The sequence below is a fragment of the Panicum virgatum genome, chromosome 5K (assembly GCF_016808335.1).
Source record: "Panicum virgatum strain AP13 chromosome 5K, P.virgatum_v5, whole genome shotgun sequence".
Taxonomy (NCBI): Eukaryota; Viridiplantae; Streptophyta; class Magnoliopsida; order Poales; family Poaceae; genus Panicum; species Panicum virgatum.
The window spans coordinates 36,095,295-36,121,745 of NC_053140.1; the positions used below are offsets into that span (position 1 = coordinate 36,095,295).

The 26,451-nt window shown below is 44.3% G+C and overlaps 1 protein-coding gene across 2 annotated transcripts; it reads left to right on the plus strand.

Annotated features, from left to right (window-relative positions):
- Nucleotides 1–2,037: 2,037 nt before the first annotated feature.
- LOC120707181 (calcineurin B-like protein 9) lies at nt 2,038–5,158 on the plus strand. 2 transcript variants are annotated; one of them, XM_039992007.1, is made up of 9 exons: nt 2,038–2,164; nt 2,258–2,561; nt 2,677–2,759; nt 3,586–3,645; nt 3,784–3,892; nt 3,989–4,041; nt 4,151–4,231; nt 4,313–4,425; nt 4,589–5,158. In XM_039992007.1, the coding sequence occupies exons 1-9, from the start codon at nt 2,123–2,125 to the stop codon at nt 4,641–4,643; spliced, it is 900 nt and encodes a 299-aa protein (XP_039847941.1). In that variant the 5' UTR covers nt 2,038–2,122; the 3' UTR covers nt 4,644–5,158. The 2 variants fall into 2 exon arrangements, with proteins under 2 accessions (XP_039847941.1, XP_039847942.1); XM_039992008.1 differs by having other exon boundaries at nt 4,517–4,654.
- The last annotated feature ends 21,293 nt before the right edge of the window (nt 5,159–26,451 follow it).

The following is a 26,451-nucleotide window of genomic DNA, read 5'->3' on the forward strand; positions in this document are numbered from 1 at the left end:
GATGAGGGGAATTGGGGAAAAAAAGTCACGTCAATCACTGTAGTACACTGTAGCACTTTTCGTTTGTTTGTGGTAAATATTGTCCTACCATGACCTAACTAGGCTCAAAAAATTCGTCTCGCAACGTACATCAAAACTATGCAATTAGTTTTTTTATTTAACTATATTTAGTACTCCATGCATGAATTATTTGATATATTTAATGTTTTGATGTGATAGGAGATGTGATGGATGTGATGGAAAATTTGGAAATTTTGGTGGAACTAAACACACGGAGAGGCCGTCAGGACCGAAACCGCCGCCGCCGCCGCCACCACCTACCGCGTCGCACCACCCTGGCACCCTCCTCGGCTCCTCCCAAACTGACAGTGCACGGGGATCGCGTGGAAAGCGACCGGCCGCATCACAGGCTCCAAGCCGCAGCCAGTTCGTTGACTTTGTTCGCTCTGTTTGGCTTGGCTTTCTCCTTGTCAACGACGGATCCAGGCAGAGCCCTTAAAAAACACTGAAAATTGTTGCTCGTGTATTGATGATGGGTTAAAGAAAGAAAAAAAGAAAGCAAGCAAGCAAGCTTGAGGCTGATCAGAAATCCGTCCGTATTTTCTATCTATTTATAAATTTATAAAAAGTTAAAACAATTGAAACTCCTTCTCACCAAGATTAAGCCCACTTTACCTCTCATGGAGGTCCCACTTGTCATGCCAAAAAGTTTGACGAAAGGGAGGAGGAGATTGATTTCATTAATATTTTTCACCAAAATTCTAATATTTTTTACACCAGCAATTTTCTATATCCGCATGTTATATTCGCATATTACTTTTCTTTGCACACACTTTACTTTTCTTTGCACATGCCTTCACCCATAATTTCTATCATTATTTTTTTGGAAGAATAATAATTGACATCATTATTTATGGAAGCAAAAGAAACATGTGTATTATTTTTTGAAGGAAAATAAATAACATTGTTGCTTAATGGAAGAAAAATTAAATTCGTGCGTCCACTAGTGCAGATAAAAAAAATCAGAAATGCGTCGACTACTGCCCTCGGCTTTGTTTAACCAGCCTGTGTGCCCATAAAGCGGCGCACGACCAGCACGAGCCACCGGGGCGGCACGGCCCGCGATGCTGATTCTACAGTAACCATGACTTCTCTTCCGTGCGGTCGATTTTTTCAACACCTCCCACATGGCGGGACCCACCACCCACTACCACCTCTTTGCTGGATCACGCAGGGCACCTCCCCTCCTTCCTCCCGCAGCCTCCCATCTTCTCCTTCCTCCGTCCCTCTCTCTCTCTCAGATCCATCTCCCGCGCCCCTCCCCCATTCTCCTTCCTCCTGCAGCCCCCTCTCCTTCCTCTACATCCACAGCGCGGTGCCCGCGGCGGCGGGGCGGAAAGTCCGCGGCGCGGCGCGTCGGCGGCGGACCGCAGGGAGCCCCACCCGCAGCACGGCGGCGGCGGCCCGCGGGGGAGCCCCGCCCGCGGCGCGTTAACGGCGGCGGCCCGCGGGGAGCCCCGCCCGTGGCGCGTCGGCGGCGGCCCGCGGGGAGCCCCGCCGCAGTGCGTCGGCGGCGGACAGGGGAGATCCACCCACGAGCTCACCCCCGGCAGCGGCGGCGGCCGCGGGGAGGTCCGCTCGCGAGCTCACCCCGGCGGCGGCGGCGAGCCCTGGGGGTAGTAGCTGTGTTTTTCTTTTTTTTTAATGCAAAGTTTAAAAAAATTCCCAAATTAAAAAATTACCAAAGTTTTTTTTATTTTTGAATGCAATTTTTTTTACCTTGAGTTTGTTTCTGGATGAAAAATATTTTAAATAATTTTTTTCTGAAGCAAAATTTCCATCTTAAATTTTTTTCAATTTGTTTCTCAAATTTTTCTCTCTAAATTTTTTCTCGTCAAATTTTTCTGTCTTTTTTTTCCTCAAAATTTTTTCTTGAAAATTTTTCTTGAAATCAGAAAACGAAAAAAAAAACTTACTAAAAAAGAAAAAAACGAACGGTCGGGACGGTTGACCTTAAATTAGCGACACCGGCACGGACGCCGCTGGCTTTTCCAGTTCACCCGAGAGGCCGAGATCCGCGGCGCCGGGAGCAGAGCTGGCACGGGCGGCGCCCCCGTTCGCCATGGACTCGCGCTTCGGCTTCCGACTCTCCGACGACGACATGGTGGGTGGTGGTTGCAATTGCAATCCTTTCTTGGAGTCCGTTTCGGCTGATCTTGCGCTGCGTTTCATGGTTCCGGCGGTGGGGCGAGAGCAGCGGTCGGAGAGCTCGCTGTCGCTGGGGGAGCGCCTCTGCATGGTCTTCTTCCCCTTCGTCGCCATCACGGAGGCCGTCTTCTTCGCGCTCACCGACTGCCTCGCCGTCCTCTGCCCCGGCTCCGACTCCTCGGCTGCCTCGCGCCGCTACGGCGCCGCCGCGTCCTCCGCCGCCGCCACCTTCCTCCCCGCAAAAAACAAGAGCTACCATCGCCGCCGCCACTACCGACCCATGCTACGCCGGGGCGGCTGGACCTCCCTCGACATCCGCCAGCTCGCAAGCCTCGCCGCCGATTCCCGATGCTGTAAAAATCCTATCTTATCTTGCCCCATCTCCGCTTGGCTTGGCTGGTTCGTCCGCCATTTTCTCGCAATGCCGTTCGATCTGACGCCCTCTTGCGCGCATTTAATTGAGCCAAGTCTCGGTGAACGAGGTGGAGGCGCTCTTCGAGCTCTACAAGAAGATCAGCTGCTCCATCATCGACGACGGCCTCATCCACAAGGTGCGTCCAACAAAATCCTTCTTGAACTCCTGTATCTGCTATGCATGTTCTTGGCTCCATCAATTTCTTTCAGTCTTTTCTTTGAATGAAACAGCTGTCGCTGTACTTCGATTTATTGGTCGCGGATGATTGGATTTAAATATGAACGAAACGGGAGCAGGGAGTCAGTGACCAGGCCCACTTTGTCATCCCTGAATGATTGTATTCGATGTTTGGAAGCCATCTGCCACTTAGTACATAAATCCATCTTGAATTGGTTCACCGCACGCAATAGATTGGAATCCTCAGGGCTGGATTAGCTAGACATCGTCATGTTCTTGTTCTTTTAGCTGATTGGACACTGTCGTGTGACAGGTACACATGAGAACATTACAAAATTTTGTTTGACAGCCCATAGGATTGATTGCCTGAATTTCCCCATGTTGCGTGTGCCATTGGGCCCAATATAATACTAGCATCAATCACGGTATGCTTGGTTGGCATGTTCCTTCCTCTACCATCCCAAGGTTGTGTTTTAATTGGTGAAAATCACCAATATTTTAGTTATTATATGCTGATATAGTAGTGATTTTGTGTTTATTTCTTGATCGAGGAAGTCAAAGTCAGAAAAAACAATAATCGGGCTGATTTTTCAGCAGCATCTCTTTACCCTGCGTACTAACATGTTGGGATGACCAATTGTTGCATAAGAGAACACAGGGAGTAGTAAACGAGATAGGAATTCTCTTTCTTTTTGCATACAACAACTAAGATGGCATTCTGAAAAAAAAAGTGAACTGGTCATAACTAGTTTTTGGCATCTGTTCCTCTGTTGAATGTTCTTCAGGAAGAGCTCCAGATGGCTTTGTTCAAAACTCCAAGTGGCCAGAATCTTTTTCTTGATAGGGTGAGTCCTTACTTTGCTTTGCTCTTTTCAAAATGTTCCAAGTTCTTGATATATACCATATCATACACAGTTACTCTATTTCCTCCTTATTATCCTCAAACATAATGACATGAAACTAAGATCGCTTCCATGATCCAGGTTTTTGATCTGTTTGATGAGAAGAAAAATGGTGTAATAGAGTTTGATGAATTCATTCATGCTCTAAGTGTCTTCCATCCGTTGGCACCTATGGAAGACAAGATCAATTGTATGTAAGCAACTTGCAAGAACTATTTCCTCTATGTTCATGTATTTATCATTTTATCCGTATTTATTTTGGGATCTGTCTTTCTGGATGTTTCAGTTTCATTTAGGCTGTATGACTTGAGGCAGACTGGTTTTATTGAGCGTGAGGAGGTTAGTTGATAGAGGTTCTTTGTGATCCGTATTTATTGGTATCTTTGATATGGTTCCTTGTCTAGTGTATTGCAAGTAATATGACTTGTCAGCATGGCTTATTTCATAGGTTAAGCAAATGGTCATTGCTATTTTGATGGAATCTGGTGTGAAATTATCAGATGACCTTCTTGAGACCATTATAGATAAGGTAAGCAATAATCAACTGGAATTTCTGAATATTTCTTTTTTCTGCAATTACACGAATGTAATTCTGGACCTGTTTTCCCAGACATTTGAAGATGCTGATGCCGATAGGGATGGAAAAATAAATCAAGAAGAATGGAAGGAATTCGTGTTACGCCACCCTAAACTGTTAAAGAACATGACGCTGCCCTACCTAAGGTTTGTATCTGATCTTGTGATCTTTGTGAAAAAGTAGGTATGCCATAATGTTGTCAAGCACACTAATATGTGGAATCTATGCAAAATACAGCAAAATTCATTCATAATTATGAGCCGGGACTTGAGGATTGTTTACTGATTTCTTGCCCCATCAAACATTCAGGGACATTACAACCGTCTTCCCTAGTTTCATCTTCAACACTGCAGTTGAAGATTAAGCAGTATTGGGATTGCTTGAGCTACGCAGGATTCCTAATCCTGATGACTGGTGTCTGCTGATTATGTCAACGTTCTTGTTAAAATGGCTACCCAACTACTGAGAACCATATGTGATCAATCATGAGCACTTCAAGAAAAATCACGTGCAACTGACGGATGAACATTACAGCAGACACCTACCATCCCGTCTGCTATAAACCAAGGCTCCTCCAGGGTGGTGAATTGACGATGGATCTTCCCATTCCGATTTCTTATTGCCGTTTTTTTCTTCTCGAAATGCATTGAGTTGGTAACTGTAAATACATCTAGCATTCCTTGAGTGCTCAGAAATTCAGAAGCAACTGTACATATGTTATACTGTACTAGGAAAGCGAAAAGATCCTTGTGTGCCAGCCAGTTTTGAAATGGCCAATTGTTGTGTGCACCTCTTCTGAACAAGTAGTAGATGGATGAGACCTATTAAATTGTTAATGACTGTTGTTAGAAAGAATGAATAAGACCTTTGACTTCTTTCTATGAGTATATACGTTTCTTCTTTTCCTATTCTTGCCAAGGCAGCTGACGCATACACTCCTCTCTAAAGAAATACTTCCTGAACCATGTTTTCTGAATATTGTAGTAGAGCAGAAAATAGTCTCCGTGAAACGCGTGCCTTTCGCATGCTGATATAACTGCAAGCCTGCAACTGGGATGCCACCAGGCTGCCATATGGCTGCTCCATGTTCGTCTTTTCAGGTGCTAAGATGTCCATAGCTAATAAATAATTCATTCAACTACTCTTAGAGCAAGTATTATGATGGATTGGGAGCGGGCGAAATCCAATGGGAAGGAGAGAGAAAGCAGGAGAGAGAGGGAGCGGGTGGCTTGCAAGTCGCTCGCTCAAGCGGGCGCATATGTGCTCTGGCTGCTTCCATTCGTTGCTCTTTCAACACCGCATTAAATGTCTATCTCATTGGCTGTACTTTTCACTCTTAATTAAATGTTCGCGAGGCCTACTATTTGTTGTAGCCGGCAGCCGGCGTAACTATTAGTCTTGCTCTTATACATTGTGCAACCAGCCCATAAAGCGGTCCATAGTAAAAGGTGCCCATATGCATATGGGCAGCCCGAAATAAACAAATATTAGTCTCTCTCCTTACTCACTACTCTCTCTCGATGGGTTAACCTTTTACTTGTTGACACCATATTTTGGTAAATCCAATGTAATTTGAATTATGAAGTCGGAAGCCTAATAGCCGGGAATTCTCATGTGGCAAGGGGAGCACAAGCTAACAAGAGTTTGCTTGCAACATGTGAAGTTACGTGTGAAGGGGGCAAGATGGTCTTCATTAGCAACCGTGATTGGCATTCTGGCCGGATCATTTTATTTGGATGATTGAAGGTGTGAGGGCCGATAGATTTAAAGATGGGACAGTTGATAAGTCAAGCTTGATATATCACGCATATTAAGCAATATATGCCTGGACTTCACATATGAGGAAACGTAACAAGAGATAATTCAGATTGGAAAGATATTTGAGGTTCCATGGACTGATTGGTCAGGTTAAGCAAAAATAGAAGGTGTTTTCGTATTGGACTCAGGGATGATATTATTCCATACGCATGGCCGAGATATTCCGAGATTAAGAATATTATATTGTTTCCCGTAAAGATATGTGCATGATCAGTTTTGCGCCGATGATTAAGGGAGCATGGACCAATCAGAATAGAGCGAGGAAAGGAAGCCGATGATGCATTGTTCGGCGGAAAAAGATGAAGCTTAATTCACAGGGATTCTACAGAAAGGGAAGATAGAATCCATGTATCTAAGTATAGAATCCATGTATCTAAGTATTTCTTTTTAAGTTAGATTTTGCTTGTCAGTCAAGTTAGTCTAGAGTATAAATATGTACCCTCGTCCATGGTAAAAGTTTTATCACACGATCAATCAAACAACTCTACTTTTTACCTGCAATTTACTTTTTCGGCGACTTCGCCTTTTCTTTTCTTCTTCGACGAGTTCTTTCGAGTTGATCAAGGACGCATCACATTCGAGTGACTTGATCTGCTGGTAAGTTTTTGTTTACCGAATAAATATGAGCTTTAGCTTCCAGGCGCATCGCTGTGTCTTCGTTCAGATTTATTCAAAAGTTATCGAGTTTATCTAGGCTTTGACTTCCGGGCGTATCGCTGTCGTCTCGTCTAGATTTATTCACCAATTATCGATATCAGCTAGATTTGTAGGTTTTTCTACGTTTTTTGGCCATTATCACACCTAAAAATATATTAGATCGACTTTAGGTTTTGCAGTAACACTTTTGTTATCTCAAGAGCCGGTTTAGATCTGTTTTTAGTTTACATCATCTGAGTTACACATTCGTAGCTTAGATTTTGTTACACATGCATAATCGGCTACTCAAAGCCGGTTTTGTCGTCTAGTGCATCGGCTGATCCTGCCGACGCACTCGTTTATTACACGCTTGCATTTAAATATTCTTTTGTCGCATTCAGTATCGGCAAAGCTTGCCGATACGCCTATCTGAGGGATAATCAGAACTCCAGCCGATACACCCTCGAATTTAACGTTTACCCTGTCTCCTTGTCAATCAACAGGCCAGATTGACTAGCACGCTTGGCCTATTTTCCGTGCTTGGCGAACACTTGCCCTCGGATTTCAGTGTGTTGATTTTTGCGTCAACATTACTCAATTATGGGACTCTAGTATACTACCTCCTTTCACTTCCAACATTGTGCACATACTAATAGCTAAAGACTACTTTGTGTGGATCCCATCCATATGGACTACTTGGCCTAAATATATTGTGCCATACGCTAGAGGGTAGAGGTGACTCTTAGCTATGGCTGTCCAACTTAACCACCGGCGCTCTAATTAAAAAACTATACTCTTCCACAGCCTCCCAAGCAGCTGCAACAGCATGCACCAGATGTGCACCTCTGCTAGTAAAAAAAGGTTTCTTGGGGTAATTGATTGACGTGTTCACTTCTTCAAGGTTTCTTGGGGTAATTGATTGACAGACGCAAGAAGCTAAACATAGGACCGAATTGTGCTGTATTGCTAAGATGTGACACGGCTTGATTTGGACCTTGTTAAGAAAATAAACGTTGTGGCTGACCTGTCCTCTCTATCCCCCCAGTGATGACGAGCAACCTTGTTGTGTATCAGACGATGCACCTTGTGTGATGATGCAGGAGCCGCCATTTATTCTGGCTTTTTCTTGAAACAAACAGAAAGAGCAAGGAAAGCATTTCATTGCCTTTCTGGTGCTAATTATGGCTGTGATATTAAACTAAAACCAAATCTCTTTCGGTTAGGATAAGCTTGTGTGCTGATGTGGATGGTTCGGCCATTCACAGCCAGATGTTAATATTAGCCATAAATAGTTTTGTATTTTTGTGCAGCTTGTGTCCTGGATATGCACGTACATAGAGGACAAGTTTGTTTGCATCAATGTACCTTTGACACGACACCGCATGAACAAATTTAAATTGGAGACACTCTACTCTTGAGTCCCTGGTTATTATTATTATTTGTATAACTGGTTATAATAATAGTTGATTAACTAATAAAATGAATCATGCATACCGTGCCCAATCTAGTTTCATGCATGCATCCACATCAGTGGCGGACCTAGAACTTTTTTAGAGCCCGGGCCAAACATAGTAACTATAATAAATTGATGGTGTTGTTCTTTGCTACCTTAGATTGATGATGATTTATAGCTTTGTGTCAGATACAAGGTTATCCTGGACGTGCAGCTCATAGACGCAGCGGCAAAATTATCATGCACAAACAATTATATCATATATTTTTACTATTGTCTATTATTTTTTACCTGAACAAATTGTATTGTGCATATACAAACTAGTGCACAAACTAGTGCACGGCTCAGCAGGGAGCCCGGGCACGTGCCCAGGGTGGCCGGGCCCTGGGACCGCCCCTGATCCACATGTCGCTTTCTTGGTCGAAGAGGAGGAAAACAAGAAGTGCGCTCATCATTTGCCACCGCATCTCTCCCAGATATCATCGGAGGGTCTGTTTATTTGAACAGTAGCTTTTGGAGTTTTTCTGAAAAAATACTGCTGACCTTTTTATTTTTGAAAAGAACTTTCTGGGTTCAAAAGGCTGAAAAAAATTTGTAAAACTGAGCTTTTCAGCTTTTTATATAAACTTAACTTTTCTGAGTTTTTAGCTTTTCGAAAGTTGCATGAGAAGTTTACTATTTGTTTGAGCTTTTGGCTTTTCACGCTGAAAAACTGCCTAGAAGCTTAAACAAACTGCCTTTAAAACTCCCCCGCGGACAAAGGCCCTGTTTTGGGGAACGGTATCATATGCTCCATGTAGCAGAACCGCCCAAATTAAACTGGCTTAAGTGCACTAACTATCATCTTAATGGTTAATTAAGTTGTTGTGCACTTAAAACGGTGTAATCCGGACGTCTGTCGGTTTAAGGATCGAAAAACACTGGAAGTCTCGCACGAAGACGAGCACAGATGATTACAAGCAGACAAAAGTTCTCAAGGTTAATTTACAAAGCGGAGTTATACAAACAAGTTTACATAAAATATCAGAGTTCAAAATACAGCGAAAATAAATAGAAGTTTAGTTTAGAAAAACAACGATTACTACGATGACGTGAGGACGTCACATCGAGCCCACCGATGTGAATCCTGGTTAGCTCCAGCCAGCAGCAGTTACCTGAAAACAGGGTGACAACAAACCCTGAGTATACTAATACTCAGCAAGGCTTACCCGACTATAGTATATACTTAGCCGACTCCTAGACATGCAGGCTTTTGGCTCTGGGTTTGTTTTGCTGAAAAGCTACTAATAGTGGATCCTTACTTTCAATATTTTAGCTCAAATTTATCATACAAATACCAACTAGGTTTGTCTGAATATCTAGAGCACGCATGGTTGATCACATTATTTTTTTAGAGTACCACACTCATATCTCATCATCTCAACTTTCCAATCTCATTTCAATATTTTACTACGATGTGACGCAGTGACCAAGGTTCTCTTAACCGAGAAAGACGGCGAATCGATCCGATTTAACCTTGCAAGGTGGACCTAACTCACACGACACGTGCAAACCACACTGGGCCACACGTGTCAACTGTTCCCATCATTACCCCGACGTCTGAATCACGCCTGCCAAAACCCGGGTGAAGGGTCCCTCACAGCGAACTCCCAGAGAACTAGGAGGCGACATACACTCCAACACTCGCCATCATCCCACTCCCAGAGTAGCAGGTCGCGATTCAAAGTATCATTGCAAATCAGGTAATTAGCTTACCGGTTTCGACTACCTCCTACTTCCGGCATGTGGTTAGTACTGTTCAAACTCGGTCAATAGGGCCAACAACGGTACGGTCCTCAATCGACACAAGCGGAGGCTTACTTTCCATCCATTCCATATCCAAAACCAAAACCAAAATCATCTCCGCCCGGTCTCCATTTCTCTTTCCTCATTTATTCATTCTCAAGTCACGTTGCCATAAGTAATAGAAACCTATAGCTCACGAGTGACAGCAATCACTCGACTTCTACCGGATCCTAGTTAAGCATGGCAATACTAACGACACCTGTATACTAGTATAGACTCATAGGAACCTAGGGAGAAACATGCATACTAGGGTTCCATACAACTCCTAAAAACGTAAATGCACAAATACTTTAATAAACATTGAATACTTAAATTAGGGTTTATGCTCCGGGGCTTGCCTGGGTTTGACACAAAGTCAGTTAGTTAGCTTGTAGTCTTGCACCGGCTTGACATCATCCTAGTCCAAGCATGTACTCCAGTCGGTCCTTCCGTCTTCTGGATTGATCCACCCGTGCATCATCTTCTGGCTCGACTTCAACATTGCCCTCCGGTTCCACATGTCGCACATTTAGCGTACCTAGATGATATGCAACGATGCAAATGCAATGCGATTAAAGGAAAAACATGACTGGGCAATCATTTATCGAGTAAACACAACAAACAAACTCAAAAGGCAAAAGGAGTCGGTGCTGCAATAAGAGAATTCAGGTTCAATTTATTTTAGCCTGAAGTGTTTCCTCCAACAACAGCTACTAAACTTGCTTCGGAGGATTAAACACAACCCTAGAGCAACATGGATTAAATCATGGACCTAACAGCAATTACTATCAAGCAAACCCAGACAAGGTACTTAAAACAACATCAACCTACTTAAAACAAACATCAACCTGGTCCTACAAGTTGAAGGACTAAAACAGGAGCTTGTTTTGCGGAGAGTACACAAGCAGGAAATAATTAACTAACAACAAATATAAGAGAAAGAGTAGCTAGGAGTCAATTAAAAGTAAGGACTTGACTTGCAGGTATGACCTAGCAACAAGAATTTATCACAAAAACATGATTTTGATAAAGCATGCCACATAAATTTTCCAACATTTATTGACGATCGAAAGTATTTATTTTAACCCTAGAAAAGAAATCAAACAATAATTTATCCACAAACATGCATATGAGCTATGCACCTGAAAAATTTTCAATGGACTACACATACAAATAGTAATCTACTGAATAAATTTCATAATTTTTAGAGCAATGGAACAACCGGTATTAAATAAACTAGCTTAAACACCAACTGAATTTTTAGCAGGGGTAAAAATGACATTTCACATGCACGAGTATTTTTCCTCTGAATATCTTGGTTTTATAAACCTAACAAAATTTGTTTTGCATTTTTCTGATTTTTATATGAATTTAAATCAGTTTTAGAAGTTCGCGGTTTTTGAAAACAAAAAGAAAACAAAACCGACTCTCGCATATATGCCCCTGGAAAGTTTTGGGGACTCGCAAATAGGCCCCTGGCCGGAGAACAGAGGAGGGACGGCAGCTTCGGGCCGGATTCCAGCGGCAGGGCTCGCCGGCGGCGAGGGGCCAGGGGTGGAGGAGCACAAGGAGGTGGAGAGGGACCGGCGTTCGGGTGGAGCTGAAGCGGTCGGAGGCGGCTTGCCCGCGGCGAGCAGGGGCGGGCGGCGCAAGGCGGCGGTGCCAGGTGAGCTCCGGCGAGGCTAGGCGAACGGTGCCGGGCCGTGGAGTTTCACTAGGGCTAAGGGAAGCTCGCTGCATGGTTGGTTGGGGCAGAGAGGAACCGGAGGAGGGATCTCGACGGCGGCCCATGGGTGGCGGCCATGGCGTGCGGTGGCGATGCCGTGGCTCCGGCCAGCACAAGCCAAGTGGCGGCGCTCTCGCCGGCGGCAGCCGGCCAGCGGTGCGGCGAGGCTAAGCCACGGCCAGGGCGGCTTGCAGAGCCGCGGCGCGCGCGGGACGGCCAGGGGCGCGGGCGGGGCGGCGCTGCAGCGTGCGCAGGGCGGGGCGCGTGGCCGTTCCGGCCGGCGCGGTGCAGAGTGGCGACCAGGGTGCCCGGGCGGCTGCGGGGCGCGCGGCAGTGGCTGGCGGGGCGCGCGCAGAACGGCCCGCGGCATGCGCGCGGTGGCGGCGGCGGCGCTGCGGCGACGGTAGCCGCGGATTCGCATGGGGAAAGGGTTGGGGAGGGTGATTAGGGCGCGGCCGAGCTCACCGTGGCTCGATTTGAGCGGAGGACGGCCGGAGGTGGGAGCTCGACGGCGACGACGATGGTGGCGGCGGTCTGGACGCCGATTTGGCCGAGGAGCGGCTTGAACGGCCACGAGATGGAGCGGAGGAGGCGGAGGAGGTCCAGGGGGAGGCGGAGCGGCTCTGGGCGTGTGGAATCGCAGCGGGCGGCGAGGGCAGGCCGGCACAGCGAGCAGCGGCGCACTGCACGGCTCGGCTCAGCTCGTCGCGAGCTCGGAGAAGGAGGGAAGCGACTGGAATTAGCTACGGACGTCGAGGAGAGCGGCGAAGCTTCGAGGCGCGACGCTCGCCGCGATGGCCGACATGTGGCCACGGACGTCGAGAAGCGGCGACGGCTTCAGCGGCGTGTTGAGCAGCGAACAGGGGAGGAGATGGAGCAAGGGCATTCCTGTAAATAATTCGAAGTTCCAAAGCCCAGTTCGTAAACTCATCTTTTCTCCTTCTTCATGGCCTCAAATGGAAAACTTTTGAATACGAAAGTTGTTCATAGTTTCGAGATCTTCAACTTTTGTTTCAGCCACTTTTTAATTTGAACAAAGGTTTGAAAGATAAAATTTAAAACATGGGTGCATTTGAAAATGTCCTATTCAAAGCAAAATTAAAGATTTTCTTTAAATTTCGCGCTGAAACTTGAATTTTGGCCAAAATGAAATTGCAGAGGAAGAAAAGTTCTACAACATTAATGTTGGGCAAAAGTTGATTTAGAGCTCGGATTAGGGAGAAAAACAAGATCGAACGTAGCTTAATCGAAAGTTACTATGCGAACTCAATTAGCGCTAATGATGATGATTAACCCTGATTAGCGATTAAACACGATATTAACGCCATAACTAACACCGGGGTGTTACACTCCACTTGCTAGCCAACTCTATGGTGCATCTAATCCCAAATTGCTGACCTAAGAAATACCCCTTCATCTCAAATTATTAGTCATGCATCTCGATATATATATATGTTATGTCTATGCACATAATTTAGAATAGAGGGAGTCCTATAGCACGAGACAGATAGGAGTTTGTTGCTTGCCATGCATACTTATTCTCTAAGCACGAACCTAATACCTAATACAACATGTTAGTTTTAACACAGTCTGCTGAGATATGGACTGTCAAGCCATTCACAGCCATATGTTATTAGGCATTAGTTTGCCTACGTGGACACCCCCCCCCCCCACCCACCCACCCACCCCCAGAAGTTTCCTAGGTACTCTCTACGTACCTCCGTGTTGACAAGTTCATAGAAGATCACATTAATTTGCACTATAAAACCGATTTAAAGTTAAAGTTGTTGGTGGTACTTTCTTTTATATAATCTTGGCCAAATTAAGCTATGCACAAAGCTAAAAGGATCAAACATTTAGAATAACTAGCAGATATGCCCGTGCATTGCAACGGGAGAAAATAATCCTTTCATGCCCCTAGTCCAAGAAACATGGTTCAAAACTTATACGATAATTTGACCTATGACCTACATTGGTTATTAACAAAATGGACTTCAAATTTACATGTAGACGGGCTGGTTATAATTTTAAGAAATAATTATCGAAATAGTAGTGCAATATTTAGTATCCAATTATAATTTAAGCACAAATATTATTTCAGCTTGACTAAAATTGCACAAATAATAAAGAAAAAAAGGCTAAAGGCCGCGAGGTCCCATTTTAATTTCGAACAGACAATACATAAATGGTTTATCCTAAATGCCCTATCACCGTCAGTTTGATATGAACACGCAGTGCTAGGTTCAACGGGCATTACCATTGAGTTATAATACATTCCGCCGGTTCGTATCAATGAATCTTCACTCATTATTATTTTCTTCCTGTCATTCCTCTCCCCTTCACAGCCTCCCCTTTTTCCCAGCCCTCCTACCCCATCGCCCCTCCCCTCTCTCCTGGCCGCCCTTCCCTCTCCCCCTTGCCCCCTCCCTTCTTCCCCGCGACTCCTCCCCTCCCCCACCGGCACCGCCCTTCCATTCCCCCGCCACCACGTTTTCTGCCACCCTTCCCCTAGTGAGACTATCGCAGGGCATCTTATCACATTACTGAAACCGTTAACTTAAATTATGAATTTCATAATCATCACAGAAATAAGGTGTAAAAGAACATTACATGACATATTTGAACTTCTCAATTTCTTAAAATTTTGTCATCAAGCTTAGTTGATAAACTATATTGGACATGCATGCTGCTTGCCGATATCTATCAATGTTCCGGAATTCTTGTCATCTTAATTTACTCATCTTGCTTGCATATATACTTGAACAAGGACAAATGGAATCTACTTATTAATTAGTAGTCGTATCAGTCAAATTAAGACGCGGACAAACCAAGCAGTGGGTCCGATGCTCCAATAAAGAACAACAGAGAACAAGCTTTCATCCGCCAATGTGTGGATCTCCACGGTCATCGACTCAACGAGCCTTGTACAATTCCACACACCAGTACACCACAGCAGTACCCCCATCTACGATAATCCATTGCAATCAATTTTGTGGTCCCGATACTGCACCGCCGCTGCCATGCGTCTTGGCATTCAATTTTTCACAGATATCACAGCCAAGCAGCCATAGTGCCCTCATGATAACATGGGCATGCTCTGTGAGATATGATTTTTCGTTTTGCAGTACCTTGCATTGCTCGCCGCTTATCCTGGTCCTCCTCGTAGTGGGGGTATGCGTCCATGGACCATGGCGGGGATGACTTGCAGTCCGTCGCCGCCGCAGCACCTGGTGCCTTCACCTCTATTCTTCAAAGTTGACTGCCTCACGCCATAGTACGCATTGGCCACTGCCCACCGTTGAGCGTCGACACGACGTGGTTGTTGAGAGGATTTGTGAGTGGGAGGAGGCAATTGATTTGGTGCGAACGATCAAGCGAGCGGAACCTGCGGGAATCAAAGATTGGAGGGGACGAAATCGTGCTGAACACGGAGGACAGAACCAAACCGTGCTGACCACGGAGGATAGAACCTAACCGTGCACGACTCGTCGGAAAAACTTAAACGCCGAGACGATCATGTGGCCCACCTGTCATAAGCTATGGACAGACCAAATGTCAATGTACCGCAGAAACGGTCCGCTCTTTATAAATAGGTAAAGATTAGACGGAGTATACGCACATAGCAGATGAGTTTGCATCAAGGTATGTACGCGTTTGGATGATTGGATCAATGTAATCTCTGCTACATGTTTCGTGAGTGACCATGGAATCCGGTGAAATAAAGTTTGCGTCAGTAGCTAGCATCCTTATACAAGTTTGTTAAAATTAAAGGTAATGACTTCTTCTCGGCGGCCGTAATTTGACTCTTCCGCATGGCACACTTATCCGAAATCCATTCAACCATTAAGCGGCCACAAAGATAAACGATTTTCCACTCCCCGTCTATTTCTCAGAGACAAACCTCCCCCTATCCGCTCCACCAACTAGGTCCCAGCCTCCCTCGACCTTGCTCCTCTTTGACCGCCCCTTCCCCATCTCTAGTGCGGCGCGGCCCTCCACAGTTCCTCCGACCTCCTCCGTGACCGCCCCTTCCCCATCTCCTAGGCGGCGTGGTGCAGGCCGGCGCGCCGCGAGGCTGCGCGGCGCGGAGGGCACTACTAGAAAACGGGCCATCGGTCCTGGCCAAAGGTACCGGCTGCTGTTGCAGCCGGTACCGATGGTACCCATCGGTACCGGCGGTACCGGCTGCAACAGCAACCGGTACCTTTGGCCATCGACCGATCTAGTGGAGAGCAATTGGCACTGGGTGGTGGTTCCAACCGGTTCCAATACATCACCATAGGAACCGGTATGAACCACCACCCGGTACCAAATGAAGGCGGCGCTAAAGGCACCGGTTTATAGGAATAACCGGTTCCTATGGAAATGAAACGTGGCAGCTGCCAAGAGCTCGGGCCTAAGGCACCGGTTGGTGCCTTGACCCGGTGCTATTGAATTAATTTTAGCACCGGGTCATTGAAATCAACCGGTGCCTTTAGCCCGAGCCTATAAATACCCCAGCCCCTCCCCCTCTCAAGCTGCCGTGAACTCACTGTTCATGGCAGCTGAGTGGGGTGATGGGAGGCGATTTTTTGCTTTTTTTTGAAAAAAAGGTTAGTTATTTTTCTTTATAACTTAGCAATTAATTTTTAGAAACAGTTATTACTTGATTTAGTTTATATATGTGATAATTATTTTTATTTGTAGCATCTTATTATAGTTATATACGTTATCAATTTATTTGATATTTGAATACTATCAAATTATTGTATTTATATTTTTTTTCAATTTATTTGATAAGTGAATAGCATCTATTTATTATAGTTATATGCATTATCAATTATATAAATATATTGTTATAAATTGGTAGTATGAATGAACTATTTGTACAGTACAATGATGTATATAAATGTATTGTTGAAAGTGATCTAGGCCCCTAAGTGGGTTTTGGTGGTTAATGACAAAACACATGTGCATTTTATCGTGTAATTGAGCATGTGTGCAGGTGGTGAACATGTATAGGTGAATCAAGTGACGATATACGACCCTCAAAAAGGAAATGAAAAAGCGGAGCTCAAGTTTGCTCAAGAAATTAGATTTTGAATTTGAAATTTGAGTATAGGAACGCCGTACTATCAAGAGGGACTTGGTTCAAGGGTTTCGATTTAGATCTTGTGCTCAAGAGAACCTATACAAACACTTGTGTGCCACAAAACACCTCAAAGGAACCATAAACTGAAAGTTTATCCCTGCCTTACCCGGATACTCCGGGTATAGGGCCGGATACTCCGGACCCCATTGCCCAGAGTGTCCGGGTGCTGTTTCTAGGCTGAAAAATCAGGGTTGCCCGGAGTCTCCGGGCATATACCCGGAGTCTCCGGGTACCCTTTCGCCCAACGGCTATTTTTGGGCTGAAGACTATAAATACCCCCCTCCATACCCTTCAGCTGCCTCTCTTGCCACTTTGGACGAACAGAACTCATACCTAAGCCAAAAAGAGCTCCCTCACTCTCCCTTCTTCATTCTTGAGTGATTCCCTTGAGGGATTTGAGTAAGAAGCAAGCAAGAGCAAGGATTAGTGCTAGTGATCCCCATTTCCATCTCTTGAGCATTTGGTTTTGGTCAAGCCCGCGGATTCAAGTTTGTTACTCTTGGAGCCTTGTGCTCCTAGACGGCTAGGCGTGCTTGTGATTGCTCAACCAAGATTGTGAGCTGCACAAGAAGTTTGTAATCTTCATTCCTCACCGAGGAATCCATAGTAAGTAACTTTGGGCTTGAGAGGTGATCTCGCCCTTGGGAGAGGAGCATAGGGGTTCTTGAGCACCGTCTCTCGAATTCTTCCTCAACGGAGACGTAGCACCTTCGGGTGTGAACTTCGGGAAACAAATACTTGTCTCCTTTGTCTTAGTTTACTTGATTTCGTTATCATTTGCTTGTGAGACTTCTTTTCTAGGGTTTGAGCTCGATCTACTCACTCATGAGTTTCTAGTGAACTTCGTTTGTTGGATATCAACCTTAAGAAACCCCTGGTACTCTTTATCTAGCTCGATCTACTTTTCTTGCAGAGATACTTGCTGTTTTGTTTCAGGTTGTTCAAACCCGGAGACTCCGGATATAGCTCCGGATACTCCGGACCACCAAACCCGGAGTATCCGGGCATATACCCGGAGTATCCAGGCTAGTCTGTGTCTGACTCTTTTGTTAAGTGTTTTTAAATTGTAGATTGCCTATTCACCCCCCCTCTAGCCATCTTAAGATCCTTTTAATTGGTATCAGAGCTTGGCTCTCCATTCAAAGGGCTTAACCGTCCGGAGAGGTCAAGATGTCGGATGATGAAAAGAATCAAGAGATTCCGGTTAATGAAGGTGAAAAAGGTGATCCTAGTGATAAAAGAGACAAAGACAAGAATGTAGAGCCATCTAACAACAAGAAGAAGAGAAATAATAAGAATGGTGGAGTAGAAAGTGAAGAAGAGACATCCGATGATGAGATGTCTTATGAGGAGTGGAAGGCATGGAGGAAAAAGAAGAAGGAGCAAAGGAAGAAAAAGACTAGTTCCCGAGTTATCATTGACTCTAGTGATGACTCCGACACCGATTCCAAGAGAAGAGCCTCACGCTCTTCAAACAAGGGCACCTCATCAAAGTTAAAAGGCAAAGGTGATTATCGAAGAGTTGCTCATGATTACACTTTTTCTCCACCTAGTGAGCACAATGCATCAATTCATATGGGCAAGCCACCTTTCTTTGATGGTACCGGATATAATCAATGGAAGACTAAGATGTTCGGTTACATGAATGCAATTCACAAGGATCTTTGGAAAGTTGTGGAAGTTGGATGTGAAATTCCGGATGAATATGAAACTCCAACTCCGGTTCAAGCATATGTGCTACAACGGAATTTTCAAGCATTAAACATCCTACACACATCCGTGAGTCCCGAAGAGTTTGACAAGATAGAGGATGCACCAACCGCCAAAGATGCTTGGGACACTCTTCTAGTGAACCATCAAGGATCAAGAAAAGTACGAGAATCAAGAATCAAAACTTTAGAAGATGAATTGAGCTTGTTCTCCATGAAGAAGGATGAAGGTGTGAAAGAGATGTACAACCGCATGAAGAAAATTACAAATCAAATCAAATCTCTTGGTGGTGACAAGTGGGGTGACCGTGAGATTGTGGACAAGCTCTTGACCGTGTATATGGCTAGGGATGTTACTCTACCTAGCTTGATTAGAGCCGAAAGAGGATTCAAGCACTTCACCGCCGAGAATGTCCTTGGAAGAATTGAGGCTCACCATGATCAATTAAAGAGAGTCAAGATTAACCAAGATCTAGCCGAGCTTCAAGAACAAGCGGCCAAGAATAGTGGATTGGCACTTCAAGCTAAGTCAAAAGGCAAAGAAAAGGCAAACCAATCCTCAAAAATTGAAGGCACTAGTAGTGATGATGATGAAGAGCTTAATGATGAGCAAATGGCTTTCTTTATCAAGAACTTCACAAGAGTATTGAAGAGAGGCAACTTTAGAAACTTTGGAAAGAACAAGAAGTATGAGCCAAGAAGAAGGTCTAATAGGCCATGTTTTGTGAGTAACAAAGTTGGGCATTTCATTGCCGATTGCCCGGAAGAGAAGAAGAAAAACAAAGACACCAAAGAAAACACATCCAAGAGAGATAAATCAAGATACAAGAAGCAAGCCGGAGAAGCTCATCTTGGTCAAGAATGGGATTCACAACAAGAAAGTGAGTCCGAAAAAGAAGATGTTGCAACCATGGCTTTCAAGGCATCATCTCCACATCCTACAAGCTTGTTTGAAGATCTCACCGACGATGAAGATGAAGCTCCTATCATGTGCCTCATGGCTAAAAACTCCAAGGTAACATCTCCAAACACATCGGATGATGAATTGGATAATGAAGTAGAAGTTGCTAAACTAGTCAAGAAATATGGTAAAGGGGCCACAACTAAAATGATGAAATTAGTTATGAAACTAGATGAAGCGGATGAGACTCTTGAAACACAAGAAGAATTGCTTAAACTTGAGAGAGAAATTCAAGGCTCTTGAAAAGGACCTCGCCTATGAAAGGGAGGAAAACAAGATGCTTGTGAACTCAATCAAAGTCAAGGATGGCACTCTTCTTGAATTAAAAGAGTCACTCTCTAGTGAAAAAGAAAAAGTGGATGATTTGACTAGAAAATTTTCTTTTGTCAATGACACTAACACTTTCCTAAGGAAGGATAATGAGAAACTTCAAGAGAGCATGACAAGCTTACAAGCTAATCACACGGCACTTGAGGTTCAATTTAATACTCTTTGGGAAAGTATTTCTAAGACTAAAGAGACATCTAATTCATCTAGTCCTTCTACAAGTAATGGATGTGCACAGTGCTTTAATATTGATATTCAAACTTGTGCTACTAACCATGTTGAGATGAATGCAATGAAGAAAGAAATCTCTAGACTCACTCACTTGTTGCAAGAAGAGGCTCCATCACATACTCAAGTCCCAAAGAAAATTCCCTTTACAAGGGTAGGTGAATTTGAGAAACACACCAAGGGATGTGGGTCAAGATACATGAGCAAGTTTGGGTTTGAAGTGGGTAAGGGACTTGGTAGGAATGGGCAAGGAACCCCACATGCCATTCCATTTACCAAGAACAAGAACAAGACCGCCTTGGGTGCACAAGGAGGTCTAGTGAACATGACCACTCCCATTCATAAGACAAATGATGTAATTCAAGAAAGTGGTCATGTCAACTTCATCAAGAGAGGCACAACATGTGATGAGGGTGCTAAGATTGTTGCATCCTCATTCAAAGAAGATAAGTTCAAGGCCTCTAACCTAACTAAGATCAAGGCACAAGAATCATCTCATGTATCCTTTTATGCCGATTATGTATTGACAAGGAACCACCGTGGTAAAGTGATTGCCAAGTTTGTAGGACACCGTACGTGGAACACAAAAGTGAAAAAGCATGTATGGGTGCCCAAAGTTCTTGTGACTAACATTAAAGGACCCAAGTATTGTTGGGTACCTAAAAGAAAAGAGTAATTTTGTTTTGTAGGGATACTCCTCCGGTGGATCAACTTGGGTGATTGATAGTGGATGCACAAATCATATGACCAGAGAAAGGAGTATGTTTGAAACAATAACCGCATCAAGTGGAGATCATTTCATTACTTTTGCGGGAAATCAAAAGGGAAGAGTGCTTGGTACCGGTAACATTAATCTAAACTCAAAGTTCACTCTCTCAAAAGTTCTTTTAGTTGAGTCACTTGGTTATAATTTGTTGTCCATCTCACAACTTTGTGATTCGGGCTTCAATTGTTTGTTCACTAACGAGGGTGTGACCGTCATTAGAAGAAGCGATGACTCCGTTGCTTTCAAGGGGGTGCTCAAGGGAAAGCTCTATCTTGTGGATTTTTCTCAAGAGAGGTCTCAACTTGATGCTTGCTTGATAGCAAAGTCTAGCTTGGGTTGGTTATGGCATCGCCGACTAGCTCATGTTGGGATGAGAAATCTCAACAAGCTTCTAAAGGGGGATCACATCCTAGGACTAACAAACGTTTCTTTTGAGAAAGATCGTGTATGTAGTGCATGCCAAGCCGGGAAGCAAGTTGGTGTTCCACATCCATCAAAAAGCATCGTCACCACCGTCAAGCCATTTGAACTTCTACATATGGATCTCTTTGGCCCGGTGGCGTACATTAGCATTGGTGGTAACAAATATGGTCTTGTCATTGTTGATGATTATTCTCGTTTCACTTGGGTATTCTTTTTGCATGACAAAAGTGTAGTGCAAGAGACCTTCAAGAAGTTTGCAAAAAGAGCTCAAAATGAATTTGAGACTAAGATCAAGAAAGTGAGAAGTGACAACGGAACCGAATTCAAGAACACTAATGTAGAAGAGTTTCTAGATGAAGAGGGCATTGGTCATGAGTTCTCGGTTCCATACACTCCTCAACAAAATGGAATTGTTGAGAGGAAAAATAGAACTCTCATCGAGGCCGCAAGAACAATGCTTGATGAGTACAAGATCTCGGATCAATTTTGGGCGGAAGCAATCAACACGGCATGTCATACAATCAACCGCCTATATCTTCACAAGATCTTGAACAAGACGGCATACGAGATCCTACTTGGTAAAAAGCCTAATGTGTCTTACTTTAGAGTTTTTGGAAGTAAGTGCTTCATTCTTAACAAGAAACCCAAGAACTCTAAGTTTGCACCTAAAGTTGATGAAGGTTTTCTTCTTGGTTATGCCTCAAATGCTCATGGCTATCGTGTTTTCAACAAAACCTCCGGTTGTGTTGAAATAGTGTGTGACGTGACATTTGACGAATCTAATGGCTCTCAAGGGGAGCAAGTTGATAATGTTGTAGGAATGGAAGAATCATCAAGTCAAGCTATCAAGAAATTGGCGATTGGTGAAATAAAGCCTCAAGAACAAGTGGACAATGATGATTATGAGTTGATGTTTGAAGAGCCATCTACCTCTACATCCGCTGCAAAACCCGGAAACTCCGGATATGAAGCCGGAGACTCCGGACATCTTAACCGGAGTATCCGGGCTATTCAAGCCGAAGCATCAACACAACATCAAGATCAGTCTCAAGATGATAGAGAAGCTGAACCAATCCAATATCAATCCTCCATTCCACATCCAAGAGTTCATCACATAATTCAAAAGGATCATCCCGTGGATAATATTCTTGGAAGTATAAGTAAAGGGGTAACCACTCGATCTTGTTTGGCTACTTTTTGTGAACATTACTCGTTTGTTTCTTCTTTGGAACCTCTTAAGGTGGAAGAAGCATTGGATGATCCGGATTGGGTGATGGCTATGCAAGAGGAATTGAACAACTTCACTCGAAATGAAGTCTGGTCCTTAGTAGAAAGACCCAAGCAAAATATCATTGGAACCAAATGGGTCTTTCGAAATAAACAAGATGAACATGGCGTGGTGACAAGAAACAAAGCAAGGTTGGTTGCTCAAGGCTACACACAAATCGAAGGTTTGGATTTTGGTGAGACGTATGCACCCGTAGCTAGGCTTGAGTCAATTCGTATTTTGCTTGCCTATGCTACTCACCATGATTTCAAGCTCTATCAAATGGACGTGAAGAGTGCTTTCCTTAATGGACCAATCTCCGAATTGGTATATGTTGAGCAACCACCGGGCTTTGAAGATCCAAAATTCCCAAACCACGTCTACTTGCTCCATAAGGCGCTCTATGGGCTTAAGCAAGCCCCTAGAGCATGGTATGAATGTCTTAAGGACTTTCTCTTAAGAAAAGGCTTTGAAATAGGCAAAGCCGATCCTACTCTTTTCACTCGCAAAGTTGATAAAGATATCTTTGTGTACCAAATATATGTCGATGACATTATATTTGGCTCTACTAACAAAACTTGGTGCGATGATTTTAGTAGGATTATGACAAAGAGATTTGAGATGTCCATGATGGGTGAGTTGACCTTCTTCCTCGGATTTCAAATCAAGCAACTCAAGGATGGCACTTTCATTAGTCAAACCAAGTACATCAAGGATATGCTCAAGAAGTTTGATATGGAAAATGCCAAGCCCATCAAAACTCCCATGCCAACCAATGGGCATCTTGATCTCAATGAAGATGGCAAGGCCGTGGATCAAAAGGTATATCGCTCCATGATTGGATCACTTCTTTACCTTTGTGCATCTAGGCCCGATATTATGCTTAGTATGTGCATGTGTGCAAGATTTCAAGCTAATCCGAAAGAATGTCATTTGATGGCGGTTAAGAGAATCCTAAGATATTTGATCTTCACTCCTAACCTTGGTTTATGGTATCCCAAGGGCTCATCTTTCGATTTACTTGGCTATTCCGATTCGGATTATGCCGGTTGCAAAGTGGATCGAAAGAGCACTACGGGGACTTGTCAATTCCTTGGCCGGTCCTTGGTAGCTTGGAGCTCTAAGAAGAAAAATTCGGTTGCCTTGTCCACGGCGGAGGCCGAATATGTCGCCGCCGGTGCGTGTTGTGCACAACTTTTGTGGATGAGACAAACTTTGAGTGACTTTGGTTATCACTTTGATGCAATTCCTCTATTTTGTGATAATGAGAGTGCAATCAAATTAGCAAACAACCCGGTACAACACTCCCGAACAAAGCACATAGACATTCGTCATCACTTCTTAAGGGATCATGAGGCTAAGGGAGATATTGCATTACAACATGTAAGCACCGACGGGCAACTTGCCGATATCTTTACTAAGCCTCTAGATGAGTCAAGGTTTTGTTCTTTGAGAAGTGAACTAAACATCTTGGATTCTCGTAACCTAGCTTGAATTACTGCATACACTTGAGTGATCATAGATTAAGTGATTATCAAAATGAAAAGATCTTGAAAACTTTCAAAAATTGGGTGTTTTTGTGTTTATAAAAGGCTTGATTCTTCACTTTACTCACTTGAGATCATTGTTTCCATTGATTGATTGTTGGCTGATCTCAAGTTGAGTAATTTCTCTCACACCATTAGATCTACAAAATCTATCTTAGCCAAATCCATCTAGATCAAGTTCTTTTGAACTTCCTTCTGCTCAGTCTCAGGGGGAGCCGGAGTCTCCGGCCCAGGGCCCGGAAACTCCGGACTATCCGGATACTCCGGCCCTGTGGCCGGATACTCCGGATATCTGGTTTTTACTATATATACCGCGGGGGGGGTCGGGGTAAACGGTTACCTTCACTCCCTTTACCACAGCCGCCGCCCCCTCTCCTCTCCACTCTCCCACTCATGCCCTAGGAGCGATTCCACTCTTCCAAGCATCAAGAACTCGTAAATCTTTGAAGGAAGAGTCTCCTCCCCTCCGGAAACTCCGGGGAAGTCTCGGATTTGAAGTTCCCGCGCTCTCAACGGTCTCAAAGGTACTTTTAAACTTCGGATCGCCCGATCTCCCAATGTCGTAGGTTTCTTTGAAAAATCTTTAGGGCATCTCATCCTAGCATGTGTAGGAACCTTTGGCTCAAGTTTCATTCAAATCTCATGGTCAAATTCTTAGATACTTGAAACTTAGGGTTTCAGGCGCTCTTGTCCGGATACTCCGGATATACACCCGGATACTGCGGACCCTCTGGGCCGGAGTCTCCGGGGATATACCCGGAGTCTCCGGACTTGATCTCCACAAGCACATCTTTTTCTTCCCAATTCTATCCAGCTTGGTCTTGATCCTTTTTATCTACTTAGGCATGGTGAGGCCACGCGCTGGTGAGTCCTTGGAGGATGCAGAGCAACGGAGACAAAAGAGGCGTCATGATCCTCACTCTCAAAGGGAAGATGCTCCTCGAAATCCTCCAAGGGAGTTGCGTCCACGTCATCGTGCTGGGAAGGAACCCGCTGGGAGCAGTTCTAAGGAGCCAAGGAAAGCTCCTTACATTTTGCAAAGCCGAGCAGCGGCTCCTCCATCTCGTCTAACTCCAACAAGCAAGGGTATTGCTCATAACATATGTCCTAAGACCCCTCCTCATTTGGTAGTTGAGTACCCTCCCGGGCAGCGCACTTATCCTAACATTCCAAGGCTTCATCGACCGGGGATAGTGCCTGGCTTCACAGTAGAGATGGAAAGAAACTATTACAAGCAAGATGTGGCACTTAGAGAGGCACGCAAAGAGAAAGTTTACAGATATGACAAGAGTGAAGGTCTTGAGCAACGCTTTTGGTGCAAGCTTCACGAAGACTTCTATTCTTCAGTTGTGATGCGTAAGTCTCGTGCTCCCATTGTTCATTGCAAGTACGTGGATTGGAAATACTATGAGAATATGAAGGATCCATTCTTTAATGAGGCTATGGCAAAGTGCAAGGAGATGGGTCTCTATGATATTATGGGTTTTCGCTATGATTGGAATGAAGAGATCCTTGCTCAATTTCATTCTTCTTTATATTATGATAAAAATGAGATTGCATTTTATTGGACCACCGAAGGAGCAAAATATGGAGTGGATTACATGACCTTCTCTAGATTACTTGGACTTGGCACTGAGGATGAAAAGAGAGATCCCATTCATGTTAAGGAACAGCTCAAGACATATCAAGTACCCACCTTGTTCTACAATCCCTATTGTGCTCAAGAAGGAAAGGCAAATCATCTCTTACCGGTTTACTATGCAATGAATCAATTCTTTAGAGCAACAATTGATGCAAAGGATGGAGATCCCGTGGCACTTAGATACTATGCAGTGAATCTTCTAGCCCGGACTTTGCCAAGTGGTAGACCTTTTTGCATTATGGACTTCATTTGGAATGAGTTAAGAAGGACTATGATTGAGGCCAAGAAGTCCCTTCCTGCTGCACCATACATCATGTATATGATAGAGAGGGTGACCAAGGTCACATTTCCAAAGACAGTTAAGCATGAGCCTCTTCACTTGCGTGCCCGCTCAGGTGATGCACCACCTCCTCCTCCAGCTCATGCCGGTGCAACAAGGAATCCAAGACATGATCCTGTTCCATCTTCTGTGGGTGCCTCTTCATCGTCTCGTCACCGTCATCATGATTCCTTTATCAAGAGGGCCCTCCGCAGCATTTTTGGGATGTGTAGAAATATTGCAAATGATGTGCATGAGAACTCAAGGTCCATCAATGAGATTCGAGGTCATTTGGGACTTCCTTTGGATCCTCACCGCGAGCTCCCGGACTTTGACGATCCATTTGCTGAGTGGGATGCCGCCGATGAGGCTTCTATTGCCGCCACTCATACTCC

What these genes read in the sequence shown, in the direction of transcription:
- LOC120707181 (XM_039992007.1), top strand. Translation starts at nt 2,123, where the DNA reads ATGGACTCGCGCTTCGGCTTCCGACTCTCCGACGACGACATG. An exon ending in GACTCTCCGACGACGACATG is followed by an intron (nt 2,165 to 2,257) that starts GTGGGTGGTGGT and finishes GGGCGAGAGCAG; the next exon opens with CGGTCGGAGAGCTCGCTGTC. An exon ending in ACGACGGCCTCATCCACAAG is followed by an intron (nt 2,760 to 3,585) that starts GTGCGTCCAACA and finishes AATGTTCTTCAG; the next exon opens with GAAGAGCTCCAGATGGCTTT.